The 18,512-nt window shown below is 33.7% G+C and overlaps 4 protein-coding genes and 7 pseudogenes across 11 annotated transcripts, besides 7 other annotated features; 9 read left to right on the top strand and 2 right to left on the bottom strand.

Annotated features, from left to right (window-relative positions):
- Positions 1 to 1,550: part of a mobile genetic element that runs on past the window's edge.
- TVAGG3_0017240 lies at positions 71 to 838 on the top strand (annotated as a pseudogene). The gene has a single exon. A coding segment is annotated over exon 1 (768 nt).
- On the top strand, positions 899 to 1,462 carry TVAGG3_0017230 (annotated as a pseudogene). The gene has a single exon. A coding segment is annotated over exon 1 (564 nt).
- Positions 1,551 to 2,894: 1,344 nt separating the features above from the next.
- Positions 2,895 to 4,105, bottom strand: TVAGG3_0017210 (uncharacterized protein; the record flags this gene model as incomplete). The annotated part of the gene is made up of 1 exon (XM_001299699.1): positions 3,342 to 4,082. The coding sequence occupies one exon, from the start codon at positions 4,080 to 4,082 to the stop codon at positions 3,342 to 3,344; it is 741 nt and encodes a 246-aa protein (XP_001299700.1).
- A 502-nt stretch (positions 4,106 to 4,607) lies between these two features.
- Positions 4,608 to 4,637: a terminal%2Cinverted (terminal inverted repeat of MuDR-3_TvMULE3 transposon ID:TVAGG3_0017200).
- Positions 4,608 to 5,173: a mobile genetic element.
- Positions 5,174 to 5,202: a terminal%2Cinverted (terminal inverted repeat of MuDR-4N1_TV transposon ID:TVAGG3_0017190).
- Positions 5,174 to 5,751: a mobile genetic element.
- Positions 5,752 to 6,437: a terminal%2Cinverted (terminal inverted repeat of Maverick-1C transposon ID:TVAGG3_0017090).
- Positions 5,752 to 18,512: part of a mobile genetic element that runs on past the window's edge.
- On the bottom strand, positions 6,438 to 6,674 carry TVAGG3_0017180 (uncharacterized protein; the record flags this gene model as incomplete). The annotated part of the gene is made up of 1 exon (XM_001299698.1): positions 6,438 to 6,674. One exon carries the CDS (start codon positions 6,672 to 6,674, stop codon positions 6,438 to 6,440), a length of 237 nt encoding a protein of 78 aa, XP_001299699.1.
- Positions 7,807 to 8,153, top strand: TVAGG3_0017170 (annotated as a pseudogene). The gene has a single exon. A coding segment is annotated over exon 1 (347 nt).
- On the top strand, positions 8,706 to 8,890 carry TVAGG3_0017160 (annotated as a pseudogene). Its single transcript has one exon. A coding segment is annotated over exon 1 (185 nt).
- On the top strand, positions 9,129 to 9,794 carry TVAGG3_0017150 (uncharacterized protein; the record flags this gene model as incomplete). Its single annotated transcript, XM_051220064.1, has 1 exon — positions 9,129 to 9,794. One exon carries the CDS (start codon positions 9,129 to 9,131, stop codon positions 9,792 to 9,794), a length of 666 nt encoding a protein of 221 aa, XP_051105050.1.
- TVAGG3_0017140 lies at positions 9,968 to 10,586 on the top strand (annotated as a pseudogene). The gene has a single exon. A coding segment is annotated over exon 1 (619 nt).
- Positions 13,458 to 14,837, top strand: TVAGG3_0017130 (annotated as a pseudogene). The gene has a single exon. A coding segment is annotated over exon 1 (1,380 nt).
- On the top strand, positions 15,102 to 15,782 carry TVAGG3_0017120 (uncharacterized protein; the record flags this gene model as incomplete). Its single annotated transcript, XM_051220063.1, has 1 exon — positions 15,102 to 15,782. The coding sequence occupies one exon, from the start codon at positions 15,102 to 15,104 to the stop codon at positions 15,780 to 15,782; it is 681 nt and encodes a 226-aa protein (XP_051105049.1).
- TVAGG3_0017110 lies at positions 17,421 to 18,395 on the top strand (annotated as a pseudogene). The gene has a single exon. A coding segment is annotated over exon 1 (975 nt).

Genomic DNA, 18,512 nt, shown 5'->3' with positions numbered 1-18,512 from the left:
TCCGAAATCAACAAAAACAATATCCTCATTATTTGTCAGAAATTATCTTAAACATTACTTTGAAAACAATATGAATCATGCTACAGCTCAACTTAAGTGTTTCCAAGACTTAAATATTTCATATACAGACGAAGAGTTACTTTCAATATTTGCACAAGGTCCAGATGCATTACGTAAATTTGCTCAAAGAGCTGAAATTGTTTCCAAACGCTTTAGTTCGGATGAAAAAGTTTCTTTAGCTATCTTTGTCGAATCTGTTCAAGAAAGTTGTCCAGAAGATTTAATTGAATTTATCTCTGAGCCGGGAAAACTAGTTTTTTTATATGCACCTTTCGAAGCGAAGGCCCTTGGTCACCAAATTTCTACGTTTCACATCGATTCAACGTATAAACTTCTAAGGGCTAACATTCCATTATATGCACTCACAGGAAAAACAGAACATACTATTGTTTTTCCTTTTTTGTATTTCTTTATTTCTCCTGACACAAGCGAAAATATTCAATATTGTGTTTGTCGTTATTTTCAATATATTAATAGAGAACCCGAGATGATAAGTATGGACTGCGCCCCACAAATAGCCGAGGCAATTGAGCGAGGTATTCCAAACTGTCATATTCTTTGGTGTGGCGTGCATGTCCTTCGCGCCATATTAAGAAAAGCGGATAAGTTTAAATCACGAGACAATTTTGAAGAATTTTATAATCTAATGAAATTATTAGTATTCGATACTAAAGAAGAATCTCCCGAGGAAGAACAGAACCAAGAAGAAGAAAATCCTAGAGAGGAACCAGCTCAATCTCACTTACTTCAAGCAGAAGAAATTGAAGAAGAGGAACAATATGAAGAAGAATTCATCGAAAATGAATTTCAACCTTCTCAAATCTTTTTACCACGAGAATCTTCTGATGATCCAAACGATTCTGAATTTATTCCAGAAGAAGAAACGTTTGAAACAAGTGAAGAAGTTCCAGAGCACCTCACTCAAGAAGAAGCTGCAGACCTAGATGCAGTTTATGATCGAATTCTTGAAATTCTTTCCACTGAACCGAAAGCCCAAAAGTACTTCGATAGGCAATGGAGGCATCATTTAGATCGTTGGAATAAGCGCTATCGCAACGGAGGTGACGCGACTAATAACGTCAGTGAGTCACATTTCAAAGTTCTCAAGCATTCTTATTTCCCAGAGAGAAGGAATATTCGATTAGACGATTTTGTTGTTGAATTATACACAACGGTTGTTCCAGCATTATTGATTAAATTTAAAGTTCAATTAATCAATAGTGATAAAGTTGTTCGTATATTACGAAAAGCTAATGACCATGAACAAATATTGGAAAACAAAAAAGTCGAATGTTTGAAAATGCTTGAAGCAATATATTCAAGTTTGCAACAAGGATCAATAGATTCAAATCTTGTTTATTGTACTTTAAAGGTACTTTTAAAAAAGAAACAATTAATGTAAAAGATTCAAATAATTTTTTATTATTATTTTATTAATTTTTTAAAATAAGGTTAATAAAAAGTGACACTGGATAGTTTGTCCCACACTCTGCTTTTTCAAAACCTCTCTCACAATATTTTTCTTATCTAATGGTATACGTTCCATCTTACCTATAGGTATCTTTTCTTTTAACTCTTTCAATATATTGTTTGTGTCTGGAATATGTTTGAGACGGTCCATATAGTTGTCGAAGTCATTGCATATAATCTTTGAGTCTGGGAATATTGTATGACATAAATGGGATATATAGAAACTTCCACCGAACAAATCTACAAATGTTAGACCATTCGGTAGTTTCTTAAGTTCTCTCAATATAATATCTTTACATCTACTCTTATTTCCAAAGAACGGTAACGGTGGTTTTGTAAAATTCATTTATATATAATAATAAAAATGTTTTTACCCGAAAAGTGACAGAAAAGTGACAAAACATGAAAACATATATAATTTGTGAAAAGCGACACAAAAAGTGTCACCGGCTGGTCGGCTGGGGTTCGGTCCTCCTCTTGGGTCTTGGGCAAAATTTCTTATGGGCTAGAGGGCGCAACGCGCCTGGAAGCCCTCCGAATATAAACTTCATTTATACTAAACATCTTCAGGGCTAGAGGGCGCAACGCGCCTGGAAGCCCCACTACCTTTTTTTTGAAAATGACTAGATATAATCTGAACTTTTGAATTCATACATTTTTGGAAAAAATTGAATTTTCAAAAAAAGAGCTTATTTAGGTATGAACCTGAAGAGAAATTTTAAGGAAAATATTAAGTTGTGCAATTTGCTACTGTATGAGTAATGTATATAGATAGAACCAGCTAATCTCAATATTTGATTCCAATTTATTTATTATTTTACATTTGGATCTAATTTTATAAGAAAATATAGATGGATATCAAGTTCACTTTAAAGAGAATGAAATTAAAGTCTGAGATAAATCATTTTTAATTTTAAACGGCAACTTTCCCACATGCGAGAATACTCACGAAACTATTAATCCAAGCAGTCATACATGTATTTCAACATTCAGTCTAGCTATTTTAGACGATCCTGCAAAAAATATTGATAATACGTGAAGTTATTGACTCATTCATTAGATTTTTACGTTGGAACCATCTTATTAATGAATTCCATAATGCACTTGGATGTACTCATTATATTGACAAGCGCACAACTCCATTTTCCCATGATTTGATAATTCAAAATTTTATCCTGAATCAATTACGGAGCTTCTGCTTCAAATATTGAAGATATACATATTGTTAGATTGTTTTGTAAAAGAATTTATAGTACTTTTTAAAAAACCGTTTTTGCAAAAATCTCGGGAACAAAATCCCCTCAATTTTATTTGAGAAATTCGTAAACTATTCAAAATTGAGAGCCATGTTCCCGAGATTATTGCATTACTATATTTTTCATTCATGAATTTGTCTATAACACATAAGATATGTGGTAATGCATCAACAAAAACATAAACGTTGTTCCCTATATCGAAATCTCTATCTGAATAACCTATGAAATCCATAATAACAGAAAAATCTTCTTTATCTTCTGAAGCCAATGTGATAATTCCTTTCTGGAATGCCTTATAGATCTGGACAGCAGGAAAAATGATAGATTTGAAGGTGATCAAGCTCGGATTAATTCTAAGCAATGTAATTGTCATCTAATAAGGTTCAACAACATGTACTATTTCCATCATCACGTTTTTGTATCCAAATGCAAGGAGAGTGACTAAATCTTCAAGGATCTCATGTTTGATCTTATATGATATGCTACGAAAGAATAAAAATGAAAATGAAAATTCTTAAAAATATGAAATATATATATATAAAAACACAAACAACTTTATATTGAAAAATTATCCATTAAAAATGGGTCATCAATAGCAGGGAAATGGAAAATTTCCTTGGTCTCATATAAGTTAAATTCGTGTGGGAATAGAGATAATGAAAACTCAAGATCAATTTCGTCATCATTGTCTGTAACTCCTGCAGGAATTGGTATTATTGGCTGAACATCTGTATTTTCGACACTCTTCTGAGAATTTTCTTCTGGAGAAGAAACCATTTCTTCATCCTCTGAAATTAATTTCGAGGTTTGGCCACTTTTGAATTGGCAAACTATATCTAATATCTTCTTTCCAGCTTCTGTTTCAAGCCACTCGAAGTTTTTGGGAACTGATTGGGACTCTAATAACGTTTCAATTCCTCTTGAGTGGGATCTTAAGCATGAAATTGCTTCAGGTGTAGTTAGAAATGTATTAAAGAGATTCCAATTTGAGTAAATAAACATAATGAACTTTCTAATTGAGAATAACTTTTCGCAGGCTTCGAAATTAGTGCAATACCACTTAAAAACGGTTTCTTGAGTAAGTTGAGGATAGAACTTATCCCAAGAAGATTGAAGGAAGGCTAACATTCCCTTCCTGGTTCTCCAATCGCATCTGACAGTTCTGATTCCGAATTCTTTTGCAGTCATCTTTACAAGGATTGCTAAGAAATCTCTTCTAAGTAATCGTGAGTATTGTTTAAGGTGTCCTTTAATGTTCTCGAGAGACTCAAGTTGCTTGCTTGTACTTTTCGTCATTAAAATGAAATGAGGAATCCGTATTTGAAAAAATCTTATTCAATTTCAATCAGTAATTTCAAATCAATCATAAGAAAGTTAGGCTATGGTCCGAATATTTTTTTTGGTTATTTCTACTTAGCAGCATTCCAGTATTGTTATTACATAGATTAGAAAATTGATAGCGGTTGTGGTCAATATTTAGAAACCTTCACAAATTTTGAAGAGTAAATTTAATCCTCTTCTTGGAAAATATACATATTAAACTGTGTTAATTATACCCCTGATTTAAGATTTAATCCTTTGAAAAAATATTCAATTGCAATGGTATGTAAATGATGAAATAAATATTTTTCAATTATTTTTATATTTATACAGAATTATTATATTTCATTTCATTATGGTTGCATAAAATTGTGAGAGATAATCGTGCTTATTTGAATAATTGAAAGCTCTCCCATCACCCTTCGAACTCGTAATTTTGATTAAATTTTGACTACCAAAATATGGTTATAACATGGTTAAAATCTCTCACAAAAAAAGTAAGGCAAACCCAAATTTTAGCTAAAAGTGACAGGGGGAAAAAACGTTTAGTATTAAAAAAAAAGACCGATGAGAGCTTCGTTCGAAATATAGAGGGAACTGAGAATGCGCAACCATTGTCAGGGAATATTGGATGCTATTCCCGTTCCCTCTGTATGGAAAATTGAGGTTTTCAAAGGGAGTTAAAATAATATCAAATTTATACTAATTTACTTCAAAATACAAAAGTATTTGACAGCTAAAATTAGTTACTTTAGCAAGCCTATCAATACCCTATTACGATTATTGTTACTTTTTCGAAATAAAAGTAAAAACAAATTTATACTAATTTACTTCAAAATACAAAAGTATTTGACAGCTAAAATTAGTTACTTTAGCAAGCCTATCAATACCCTTTTACGATTATTACTACTTTTTCGAAATAAAATAAATTTATTATCAAAAACCTTTTTTTTCTTAGTAAAAATAAACGAAATTTTTTACCTTATGAACTTTTGATGGAAATATGCAAATTTAAAATAATAAAGAAAGCCGCGAGCGAAGCGATCGGCTTAGTTCAAAGATTTTGAGAGTGCGGGACAAATTTGCCAGGTGTCACTTTTTCAATAACCTTAAATTACGCTTTTCTAATTTTAAAAAAATAACCTTAAATTATATTTGAAGAAATTATGTCTATGATATATGTTTTATGCTAGAATCTTGGAGTTTTCATGCACTACACAAGAGCTCCAAGGTTCCAAGAGTGAATGCTCAATAGCAATTATAGAGATGTACCTTTTCAAAATGACTTTTACTGATTAAATTTAATCAATAGAAGACATTTTGAAAAGGTACCTCTACAATTAGATATACAAGAGATTCAAAGCTTCATTTCAGATAGATTTGAAACTTTGAAACTCTTGGTAGATTTTGAGTGAATGCTGACAATCATCTTTGAGAAGGTTTTCTTTAAGAAAACCTTCTCAAAGAGGTTTCTCAGGAGCCCTGAGGCTCCCTTTCGTAATGATTGGGAGCCTTGGGGCTCCTGAGACGAAGAATGGCTTCGCCGAATCTTTGATCAGCAGAGGCCAAATGAAAAGGCCTCTGCTGATGGATTCTCAGGAGCCCTGAGGCTCCCTTTCGTAATGATTGGGAGCCTTGGGGCTCCAGTTAGTATACAAGTCTTGGGTACTGTGGCACTGCGTTCCACCTTACCCAATACTTGTGAATTTGACACTTTACAAAACCATTAACGTGTATTTTACAACACAAACGACAACACAAACGACAACACTAACCTAACCTTAAATATTTACAAAACCACCAACCACTTCACTAACGAACTCACTAATGTAAAAATAAACGTTCTCACTATCGTTCTCACTAACGACTTCACTAATGTTCTCATAAATTTTCCTCAATATCTTCATCATCAGTGTTAACCCTATTGTAGTCATACTTGAAGCCATAAACTTTCTCTAACTTCTTAACGTACAATTTACATAACTTACCTTCGTCATCGTATGGTTTAATGATATAACTATTTCTATCTTTATACACAGTCAATGAAAAGTCAACTGGTCTCGGATGTATTTGAAAGAACATGTTATGCTCAGGAAGGAAGAATAAATGTTTAAATGTATGTTTGTTATACTGTGGAATTCGAATGAGTTGCTTTTGTTCTGTCATTTACATCCAAATAAAAAATTTCAGTAAACTTAAAAATAAAATAAAAAATTAATGATATCACCACCCTCACACGTATGAAAACATAGCACAAAAATAAATTTAGGTGAAGTGGTGAGATCTCACCTCTTTTTTCACCTGTTTTTTCACCCACTTGAATTCATTACTTTATAACTCTCTTCCTTTATCCAACTCTTCTAACTTCTTCTTAAGTTCAGCAATGTTGTCCTCATGAAGTTTAATCTTTCTCAAAATTCCTTCTTTATCTAATGGTTGCTTTATCTTTCTAAACTGAACTCTACCATCTTTCATAGTATGAATGTAAAAACCTTCTGGAATAGTTCCTGATTTAATGTATTCTACCAAAAACTTTTGTTTCATTGCTTCAGTGACTTTAGTCGTCATTTCAATCAAATAAATCGTAAAACTCCTGCGTTTCCTTACTGAAAAATAACGTTTGAAGATGCTATTAAAAGTAAAGCTGACAAAGTTGAACTCGAAGCAACGAACAAAGTTTTGAAATCTCATAAACACAACATCTCCGATATAAATGAACTTCAAGCTACATTAGACAGTAAAGCTGACAAGAACCATACACATAAATCCTTCACTACTGTTAGAGCAGACGACATAATATTGAACTTTGACCTTGGTTCAAGTGCACCATTAGAAAATCCAAGTACAAGCGTAAAAGATACTCTTAACAGTTTAGATAAGAGTTGCAGGAACATTGAAAGTAATGCCAGAAACTTTGAAGCATATGAACTACCCGCAATGTTAGATAAGAAAGCAGACAAAACTTATGTAGATGAAGAACTATCAAAGAAATTTTCGAAACCAGATACAATGACATTTACAACAGAAATTATAAATGGTGAACCAGCAACTCCATTTGAATTTGTTAGAGGTCTTCAACCAGATACTTTTGAATTTTTCTTGGATAATTCTATTGAACTAACATTACATTATAAAAGTGGAACAAATGCAACATTTCATCCGGGAGATACATTCCAAATGGTATTTAATGACATAAGTTCTTTAGAATATGTTTATAGAGTTATGAGCATATATGATTTAATATATCCTATAGGAGCTGTTTATACGTCTATGAATCCAATAAATCCAAACACTTTATTTGGTGGTAGATGGTATGAAATAGTTGACAGTTTTCCATTCTACACTAATACTCAGTCAATGAAGATGGGAGGTTCAAAGAAAATAGGTATTGAAAACCTTCCTTCACATATGCATAGGTTCAGTGGAAGAACATCTGTGGAAGGAAACCATTCACATTCAATAACAAAAAGAGGTTATACAAATCTTGCAGCGGGTTCGGATAGACAGGGAATGCATAGATATGATATCACAACTGACCCCAAAGATGTTAGCACAGGTATTTTCTGTGGAACTGCAGGAAATCATACACATGTTGTAGCTGGTATTACAGACCCAGCAGGTAATGGAAAAGATTATATGCCTCCTTATATAACAATGCACGCTTGGATACGAGTTGGTTAAAATCTTTAACTTTACATAAATGAGCTTGAAAGAAGTATTCGAACAACATCCATGGAGGTCATTTAAGAAATTCAATGAAGCTGCAAAGAGTTGGGGATTTACTAACAGAGCTGAAGTGAAAAGGTTCTTTGACAAAAATGTTGTACATCAAACAAAAATAAACCCTTACGACTACTTTTTACCAATTTACTCCAACACTCCTGACGCATACCAATTTGACACTCTCATTCAAAGCAGAAAAGGAGGACATAAACCATTCCTCATCTTCATAAATGTTAACACTCGTAAAGCATATGCATATCCAATGAAAAATAAAGGAACTCGTGAAGTGTTAAGAGTTTTACAAAAGTTTGTAGCAGAACATAACCCAAGTACTTTAACATTCAGACCAAGACAGTGCATACCTCAGCAACGAAATCACAGAATTTCTCATTAAGCATAACATAACTCACTACACTACTGAAGACCATAACCATAACATACTCGGCATCATAAACCGCTTCATAAGAACGCTCAGAGATTTAAATCAAGAGCGAGACTTTACCGAAGAAACAATGAAACATTTTCTCGAAGTATATAATTCCTCAACACATTCTACAACAGGACATACACCAAATTCAATGACACAACAACAAGAAGAAAAGTATATACAAAAGAAACGAAGCCAAACACAAAATATCAGAAATTCAACACAATTTACCCTCATTCCTGGTACAAAAGTTCGTGTAGTTCTTGACGACAAACCGTTGACAAAGAAACGTTTAAGGTTAAGTAGAAACTATTATATCGTAGACTCTACACAAGGTAATGGATATCTTATAAAAGCTGCTGACGACTCCATAGCATTTTACCCTCGACATAAGTTAGTTGAAAGTAGTAATGGCAAACTTGCTGAAACCATTGACGAAGCAAAGCGAGGAGTGGTTATTGAAATACTTGACTACAACATAAACGATGACACTTATAAAGTAAGATATGAAGGAGGCGTTGAAGATGTTATACCATCTAAGAACTTGAGAGAATCTAAACCAACTCATCTGGGACCATTAGAGCGGGAGTACTGGAAAGACAAAAATATGCCAGAAAGAATAAGAAAATTCTTCTAAACTTTTTCATTAGATGTAAATCAGACATGAATGAGAACAATCATGATATCATTAATGGTACCATTTATTTTTGTCATAAATTTACACCAAAAATATATTTTAGGTGAAGAGGTGAGATTTCACCTGTTTTCTCACCTGTTTTTTCACCCTCATGAATTTTCATGAATTTTCCCGAAATAAAAAATAAAGTTAGTTTTATTTTTATTTATTTTTTATTTTGTATGTAAAGACAGTAATGTCAGTCGAAGCAAAAACATTCACGAACAAATCTAATGGTGAAACATTCACAAAAGGCACTTATAACGGTATTGAAGTCTTACGTAGAGACAAGGATGGTTACATTAATGCAACAAAGATGGCAAGAGAAGCAGGAAAGTTAAACCATTTAAACAGATTTCTCAATAGTGCTAAAATGCAGGAAATTCTTGAGTTTTGGTTGAAAGAATACGGTCGAGCCAAAAGTGGCTCAACCTCAAAACAAGCATTTTATGAGCTTACTAAGGGTGTTATAAATGAATTCAAAGGTATTTACATACATCCTGACCTCATTCATTTTATTGCTGAATGGTGCTCAGTAAAGTATGCATTTTATGTCAAAGATATTATGGACTCCATAGACAAGAAAGTTCATGAGAAATTAGATGAAGAAGAACTCGAAGATACAGTAGAGAATGCAAAACATTTGTTTGAAGAAGAAGTTAGAAAAATGTGCAAAAAACAATTAGAACATGAACGTGAGAAATGTTATGGTTATAGAGATTCTCCATACGAACTAGACCAATGGGAACAAGAAGATTTAAAGAGAGAATTTAGAGAATATGAACTCGCTAAGATAGCATTTGAAGCTGCAGAAAAGAAGTTAAAAGTTTGGGGTCGTTTTGTAAAAAAATATTGTGAGTAAATGAACCATTTATTTTTATTGAATTCACCAAAAAATATATTATAGGTGAAGAGGTGAGATTTCACCTGTTTTCTCACCTGTTTTTTCACCTCTTGAATTTTCGTGAATTTTCACAAAAGACCAAAAATAAAGTTAGTTTTATTTTTATTTATTTTTTATTTTGTATAAAAGATATGATTTCAACAATCGGCACAACAACAATTCAAGCCGCGAACGGCGGGACTCTGTCCACAACAACTTCACCAAACTCGTTAGTCATGAATCCAACATCTATGTTAGTAGAGATGAAAAGCTTCATTCCTTCTTCATATACTTTCGAAACAGAAATACAAAAAATTAAGCAGGAACTTTTAACAAGTAATTTAGACTGTAGTGCGAAAGATGAAACAAATGAACAGTATCTTTATGAAATGCAGGACATTATTGACCATTTACCTAAACTACCTGAAATCCAACAACAAAAACTAACTATTCCTGAATTCGACGAAATTGAAGTCAAAGCAACTGACTCAGTAGAAATAAAGAAGTTCATACGTAAAGTAAATTATGAATTCCTTGGTTTTCATTGCAACCATAAAGTTATGGACAAAGATTGCGATATGGTATATAAGAATGTTTCTGACATATATAAATCTGAAGAATTTAAGACCTACGACAACTTTGTTTCGTTAGTTGCTGAATGTGTTTGGGAAATAAGAGATAAAGATAGAAGAGGCAAAGTATGGAACGAACAACTAAGACCCGCTATGTTTGAGATGAAGAGAGCAATTGACGCTTTAGTTGTTCTAGCAGGTCAAATTTCAATGTATAATGCAAAAATGAACCCGCAATGTTCAAAATGTAAAGCAGCAATAAGGAAATATAACTACTCCGTCAAAGAGATAGAAAGAATGAGAAACGACTATGCAGATTTAAAGAAAGAAGTAGAAAAGCCAGCAGAAGATAAAATGGACATGTTAGCATTTCTGAACAAAAACTATCCAACAGTAGAAGATTTCCTTCTATCTGACGTCAAGAAGAAATATAAAGAGACTTTCGGCATTGTTAAAACTTTTGATATCCTCAGCGAAGAAATAGAAGCTACAAAACTGTTTAGGATTTCAAATATACATCGTACAATTCATGTAAAACGCTTGTGAAAAAAGAGGTGAAAAATTAGGTGAAAAAAGAGGTGAAATCTCACCTCTTCACCTAAATTATATTTTTGGTCATTTACACTCATTTACGAAGAAGTCATGACAAAGCATTTACGAAGAAATCTTGACAAAGTCAAGACCCTTTGGGTCTCGCCGCTTAGCGGCTGATGTGAAAAATTAGGTGAAAAAAGAGGTGAAATCTCACCTCTTCACCTAAATTATATTTTTGGTCAAAGCTTCCACGAGAGAAAAGATTCCTCATTTGCTAAGGATTCCAAAAATGAAAAAATCGTTGATTTCGGCTGAGAAAAAACGGCAAAAACCCTTCTTCCACGGGAACAAAGAAATAAAGAAGAAATAAAGTAAATTTTTTATTTATTCCCGTGGAAGATAGAGCACTTTTATGACACTTTTTATTCACGACAAACAAGACAAACAAAGAAAATAAGAAAATACGGCGCTGTCGCGGTTCGAACCACAGACCCTGACCCCTCCATAACACCACCTTAGACCACTGTGCTACCATGTTACCATTTGCTACCAGGTCATTTAACTTCTCTGAAAAAATGTGACAACATGACATTTTGACAACAACACAGGAGGAAGGTAGTTATGACTTATTTTTGAAGAACTGAAGGTGCTACCATGTTACCATGTGCTACCAGGTCATTTAACTTCTCTGAAAAAATGAGACAACAGTCACTGTGTGACGAGACCTGAAGGTCTTGACATTTTGACAACAGTTCAGGAGGAAGGTAGTTATGACTTATTTTTGAAGAACTGAAGGTGCTACCATGTTACCATGTGCTACCAGGTCATTTAACTTCTCTGAAAAAATGAGACAACAGTCACTGTGTGACGAGACCTGAAGGTCTTGACATTTTGACAACAGTTCAGGAGGAAGGTAGTTATGACTTATTTTTGAAGAACTGAAGGTGCTACCATGTTACCATGTGCTACCAGGTCATTTAACTTCTCTGAAAAAATGAGACAACAGTCACTGTGTGACGAGACCTGAAGGTCTTGACATTTTGACAACAGTTCAGGAGGAAGGTAGTTATGACTTATTTTTGAAGAACTGAAGGTGCTACCATGTTACCATGTGCTACCAGGTCATTTAACTTCTCTGAAAAAATGAGACAACAGTCACTGTGTGACGAGACCTGAAGGTCTTGACATTTTGACAACAACACAGGAGGAAGGCATTTATGAATTATTTTTTGAAGAACTGAAGGTGCTACCATGTTACCATGTGCTACCAGGTCATTTAACTTCTCTGAAAAAATGAGACAACAGTCACTGTGTGACGAGACCTGAAGGTCTTGACATTTTGACAACAGTTCAGGAGGAAGGTAGTTATGACTTATTTTTGAAGAACTGAAGGTGCTACCATGTTACCATGTGCTACCAGGTCATTTAACTTCTCTGAAAAAATGAGACAACAGTCACTGTGTGACGAGACCTGAAGGTCTTGACATTTTGACAACAGTTCAGGAGGAAGGTAGTTATGACTTATTTTTGAAGAACTGAAGGTGCTACCATGTTACCATGTGCTACCAGGTCATTTAACTTCTCTGAAAAAATGTGACAACAGTCACTGTGTGACGAGACCTGAAGGTCTTGACATTTTGACAACAGTTCAGGAGGAAGGTAGTTATGACTTATTTTTGAAGAACTGAAGGTGCTACCATGTTACCATGTGCTACCAGGTCATTTAACTTCTCTGAAAAAATGAGACAACAGTCACTGTGTGACGAGACCTGAAGGTCTTGACATTTTGACAACAGTTCAGGAGGAAGGTAGTTATGACTTATTTTTGAAGAACTGAAGGTGCTACCATGTTACCATGTGCTACCAGGTCATTTAACTTCTCTGAAAAAATGAGACAACAGTCACTGTGTGACGAGACCTGAAGGTCTTGACATTTTGACAACAACACAGGAGGAAGGCATTTATGAATTATTTTTGAAGAACTGAAGGTGCTACCATGTTACCATGTGCTACCAGGTCATTTAACTTCTCTGAAAAAATGAGACAACAGTCACTGTGTGACGAGACCTGAAGGTCTTGACATTTTGACAACAGTTCAGGAGGAAGGTAGTTATGACTTATTTTTGAAGAACTGAAGGTGCTACCATGTTACCATGTGCTACCAGGTCATTTAACTTCTCTGAAAAAATGAGACAACAGTCACTGTGTGACGAGACCTGAAGGTCTTGACATTTTGACAACAGTTCAGGAGGAAGGTAGTTATGACTTATTTTTGAAGAACTGAAGGTGCTACCATGTTACCATGTGCTACCAGGTCATTTAACTTCTCTGAAAAAATGAGACAACATGACATTTTGACAACAGTTCAGGAGGAAGGTAGTTATGACTTATTTTTGAATAACTGAAGGTGCTACCATGTTACCATGTGCTACCAGGTCATTTAACTTCTCTGAAAAAATGAGACAACATGACATTTAGACAACAACACAGGAGGAAGGTAGTTATGACTTATTTTTATTTTTTTATTCCTATATAAATGACAGCAACAAACAACAACGGCAACTTTATCGTTTCTGATGAAAAAGTTATTGATTCATTAGCTGAGGAATTAGTTGTGGCAGAAACTAAAACCCTCAACGAAAGAATTGGTGAAAACAAGATTGATTTACATAACTACCTCAAACATGATGGAGGAAGAGGAAGGAAAACTGGTATGGCTTTATTAGTAAATAAAATTTCGAATTTAACGATTATAGATGTTGATATCAATAAATCATACGATGATGAACTTAAAGAAACAGTTAGAAAAGACATTTTATCAAAACTTTCGGATAAAGATGTTATCGTTAAAACTGCTTCAGGAGGTCTTCACATTTATTGCAACACTAATTTCTTCTATTCAGTTTCGAACAGAATGATTAAATGTTATTCCTGCAATGATTATGATATTGATATAATGACTTCTATGGATGATTCAAAGCGTTCTTTAGTGGTTATGGCTGATTCAAGAGTTCGCAAGAATGCAACAGAACCAATCAAAACATACTCATTCATTCGTGGAAGTTATGATTCAACATTAACCAGAACAGTGAATGATATATTAAATGATTTGAATATTAAGGTAAGAGTTGAACAGAAGAATGAAGAAATAAAGAGTATAATGAATGAAAACAAAGATGTAAACATTGACGATAAACTAGCTCAGAGCATAGTTGATGGCATCAGTGATTTTGAAGTACATAATGACGGTGGAAACATGAATTTGGAAAAAGAAGTTACATTATTCACACTGTTTCAAGCTATTAATTCGTTACCTAATCATTTAATTAATGAAGCATACGATAACGTTTATAACTTCTGCAATTTAACTGAAAATGCAAAAAGTAATTTTGAAAAAGCACGTAATAGATATGCACATTTAATGACTTCTCCATTTGTTTTGGTGAAGATTCTAAAACTATATCAAAAGGAATATTATGATGAATACGTTTTACCTTTATTACGTAAGCCAAAAATAACATTTGATATAAAACTTGATGACTCGTTTTTGATAACAGATATTAGACGCAAGGCTGAAAATCATCAGTATAAAAACAGTTCTGAAGTAATTGAGGATTTATCACGTGTAATCCGTTTTGTAGATTGTGGAAATAAATATTTCATTCAAAAGGACTATAATATCCACGACAAAATGAATCAAATATCATTTGTTCTTCAATCAAACATGAAAGAGTCACTTAAAATGATTAAATTATTTAAAGAAGAAGGTAAAACAATAACAGCATGGGATGTACTACTAAATCAATTATCCTCATTAACCGTTAAGGGTGTTTGCTTTAAATCTGATTCCCCCGATGTTTTCTCAACGTTTCATGGTTATAAATACAACATTCTTGAAAAGCCTGATTACTCAAAAATTGAGATGTTTATGAATTTCATTAAAGAAGCCATTTGTGATAATAACGATGAAGTGTATAAATACCTTCTCGGCTGGATTGCATCAATGATTCAACATCCTGGAATCAAGAATGAAACAGCAATTATTTTGAAAGGACTTCAGGGAACAGGTAAAAACAGATTCACAGACATTATTTCTGAACTTCTCGCTGGTTATTCATGTAAAAACATTACCGAAATAAGTGAGCTAACGGGTAATTTCAACTCAGTTGTTGAAAATAAAATGTTTCTTGTACTTAATGAACTCAAGAATGTTGGTGAAGACAGACTCGCAAACTTCAACGCTTTGAAATCAATTATTACGGATAATGAGATTAGAATTAATGAAAAGAATCAACCCAGAAGAACAGCTCAGAACGTTGCAAACTTCATTTTCGTAACTAACAACGTCTACCCTGTCAAAATTGAAGTTGGAGACAGAAGATACGTAGTTTTAAGAGTTAATGGTAAATTCAAGGGTCAATTTGATTACTTCAAGAATTTGATGAATTCATGCACTAAGGAATTTTATGATAATTTACTGACGTATTTTATGCAATATGACCTTTCATCATTTAATGTACGAATCATACCGATGACTGAAGCCAAACAAGATTTAATTGAATTATCATCAAATCCTTTAGATGTATGGATAAATACACATTATGATGAATTGTGTGCAGGTATGACGTGTGAAAATGCTCTATTCTGCAAACCATCAGACATGAAAGACAAAAACTTTCAAATGAGTATTAAGGATAAATGTGATAGGAAACATAGAAGAATAGACGGTAAACAAACATGGTATTATGTTTTGAAAGAAGAAATGAAAGGATTATATAAACAGGTTGAACCAAACGATAATGAGGATTCATTTACTGACGATGAAATACCTGTAAATGAGCCGCTAAGCGGCGAGACCTGAAGGTCTAGCTTTATAAAGTATGATTTGAATTTATTTTTGCATTAATCCTGAACTGTTGTCAAAATGTCAAGACCTTCAGGTCTCGTCACACAGTGACTGTTGTCACACTTTTTCAGAGAAGTTAAATGACCTGGTAGCACATGGTAACATGGTAGCACCTTCAGTTCTTCAAAAATAATTAATTTTGAATAACCTGTGTTGTTGTCAAAATGTCATGAGTTAAATGACCTGGTAGCACATGGTAACATGGTAGCACCTTCAGTTCTTCAAAAATAATTAATTTTGAATAACCTGTGTTGTTGTCAAAATGTCAAGACCTTCAGGTCTCGTCACACAGTGACTGTTGTCACACTTTTTCAGAGAAGTTAAATGACCTGGTAGCACATGGTAACATGGTAGCACCTTCAGTTCTTCAAAAATAATTAATTTTGAATAACCTGTGTTGTTGTCAAAATGTCATGAGTTAAATGACCTGGTAGCACATGGTAACATGGTAGCACCTTCAGTTCTTCAAAAATAATTAATTTTGAATAACCTGTAACCATTAACGTAACCATTTATTTCTGCAGTTCATTCATTACTTCATTACCTAATTAATTACAGACATAAAATATATTTAGTTCATTCATTGAACTCTATACCATGTGAATACAGTCATAAATGGCGGCATGTAATCTTTACTTTGTCCCGTTGTTTGTGTATATCCTGAAAGCACGTGTTATATACATAGATGTTATGCCAATGTACTTCTCTTCATTTATGTTCACAATCCAGTCTGTTGGAAACTTAAACGTTACTCTGTTCCCCTTTATTTTGACGTCAGGGTTTTCACTACTGAACGCAACAGTTAAAGGTATTTGTCTATACATTTAATTCGGATAAAAATAAACCATTTACTCTTTCTTTGCTTCAGCTTCTTTAGCTTTTGCTTCAGCTTCTTCTCTAGCTTTCTTCGCCAGCAAACGTGGGTTCTTTTGTCTTCCAGCAGCTAATGCAGCAAGTTGTTTTTCACTAAGTTTTCTCTTTGGTCTCTCTGGCTCTTGTTTTTGTTCCTTCAGTTCGGATAAAATTTGCTCACGAATTTCTTTCTTCAATGCTTCAACATCTATGACCCCTGGGTCTTGTCCGTAGAGCTTGTCTGAGTCATTTGACTGCAGATAAAAAACAAAATTAAAACTTTAACCGATGTAAAATGAGCTTGTCAAAATCAGAGCGAGAGTCATATTAAATGACGCAAGAGGAATACAACATCCTTTCTATTACGTAAGTCAGAGTAAAGATGGTAAAATATACGTAAGAAAAAGAAAGGTTCCATTAGCGAATGCAGAGAGTGACAACATTAAGGTGCATAGCACCGAGGGTGAAGCCCATATAAAACCTTCTATTCAAACTGAAAAGTCAATAGAACAAGAAAAAAGAAGCCAGATGTACTTTCAAAACGAACCAAGAGCTTATTGCAAAGTTCGTGAATTTCATTGAAAAACAAACCGAGTCAAAGAATCCTGACCCGCCAGTGAAAGAAGTTGAGACAAAGAGAATGTACAGTTCATTGAAAATGTCAAGAAACAACTTCCACCACGAATGCCAAGAAGAGTGAGAATAATGAAGTAAATAGATATTTTTATCCGAAGTAAATACATGCAGAACGAACAGTTAAACGAATTTACTCCAGCAGAGCATATTCATCAGATTCGCTCATATTTCGATATCATAGACAATGCAGTTCAAATTGGTGACACTAATAGAAAATATTCTGACGCAAAGATTCCATCACAACCTGGAACTGCTAAAGATAACACATGGGTAACATTCAATCTCTCACCTCCTGGTGAAAATATGTTGGACCTTTACAATACATTCATTACGTATAAAATGGAAGGTCAATTTATTGCAGATAAAGAAATTGGTTCAGGTTCCAATAAAACAAACCCACCAGGATTTTGGATTGGTTTCGATGACGCTTTCTATGCAGTTGCTGGATATCAAATCCTTGCAAATGGTCGTATCGTATATTCTCAAGACAACGCAAGAGAAGAAGCATATATAACTTCAAACTCACAAACTACCGAACAAATAAAGAAAGTAGATGTTTTCTCAAAGACTCGACATGAAGATGTATGGAGTCATTCGGGAACATGCAGAACAGGACAAATTGTTAGTGGTCCAATTACAGCAGGAAAATCATTTGATTTTAAGCTTCGTTTAAGAATTCCTGTTAGAAGATTCCTTCCATTAGAAGCTATTCGATTTATTCCAGCTTTTGCAGGAAACATTCAGCTTAAAGTAAAGTTCAGTAGCGACGCCTTACAATGCACATCTATATCTGTAAATGATATCATTGCTTTCAATCCAACTCTTAAAGTTGCATTTGCTTCAGATTCAAATCCACCGACAAATAAATTTGTTCCATGGAATGAACCATTCACTATGATAACGAAGGCAGTAGAAGCTAGTGGAACAGTTACTATTACAACTGTAACCCAGCAACTATTTCGAACAAAGATGGATTTTAATGAATGTTTCATTCATCCAAAATCATTCTCTTTAGACCCTAACATTTATACAGAACTTGTAGAACATTATACAAACGAGGCTTTATGTTTTCCTGTTAAAGTTATGGATTGGATTCCTATGGACGGTTCATTCTCATAGAATACAGATAGTTCAAGTGCAACATTTACAGCAGCTTATACGCCTATTAATGTTAAAAGTATTTGGGCACTATTTAGA

The sequence above is a fragment of the Trichomonas vaginalis genome, chromosome IV (assembly GCF_026262505.1).
Source record: "Trichomonas vaginalis G3 chromosome IV, whole genome shotgun sequence".
NCBI lineage: Eukaryota > Parabasalia > Trichomonadida > Trichomonadidae > Trichomonas > Trichomonas vaginalis.
Note: the sequence above shows the minus strand (reverse complement) of the source record. Positions and strands in the feature narration are given on the sequence as shown.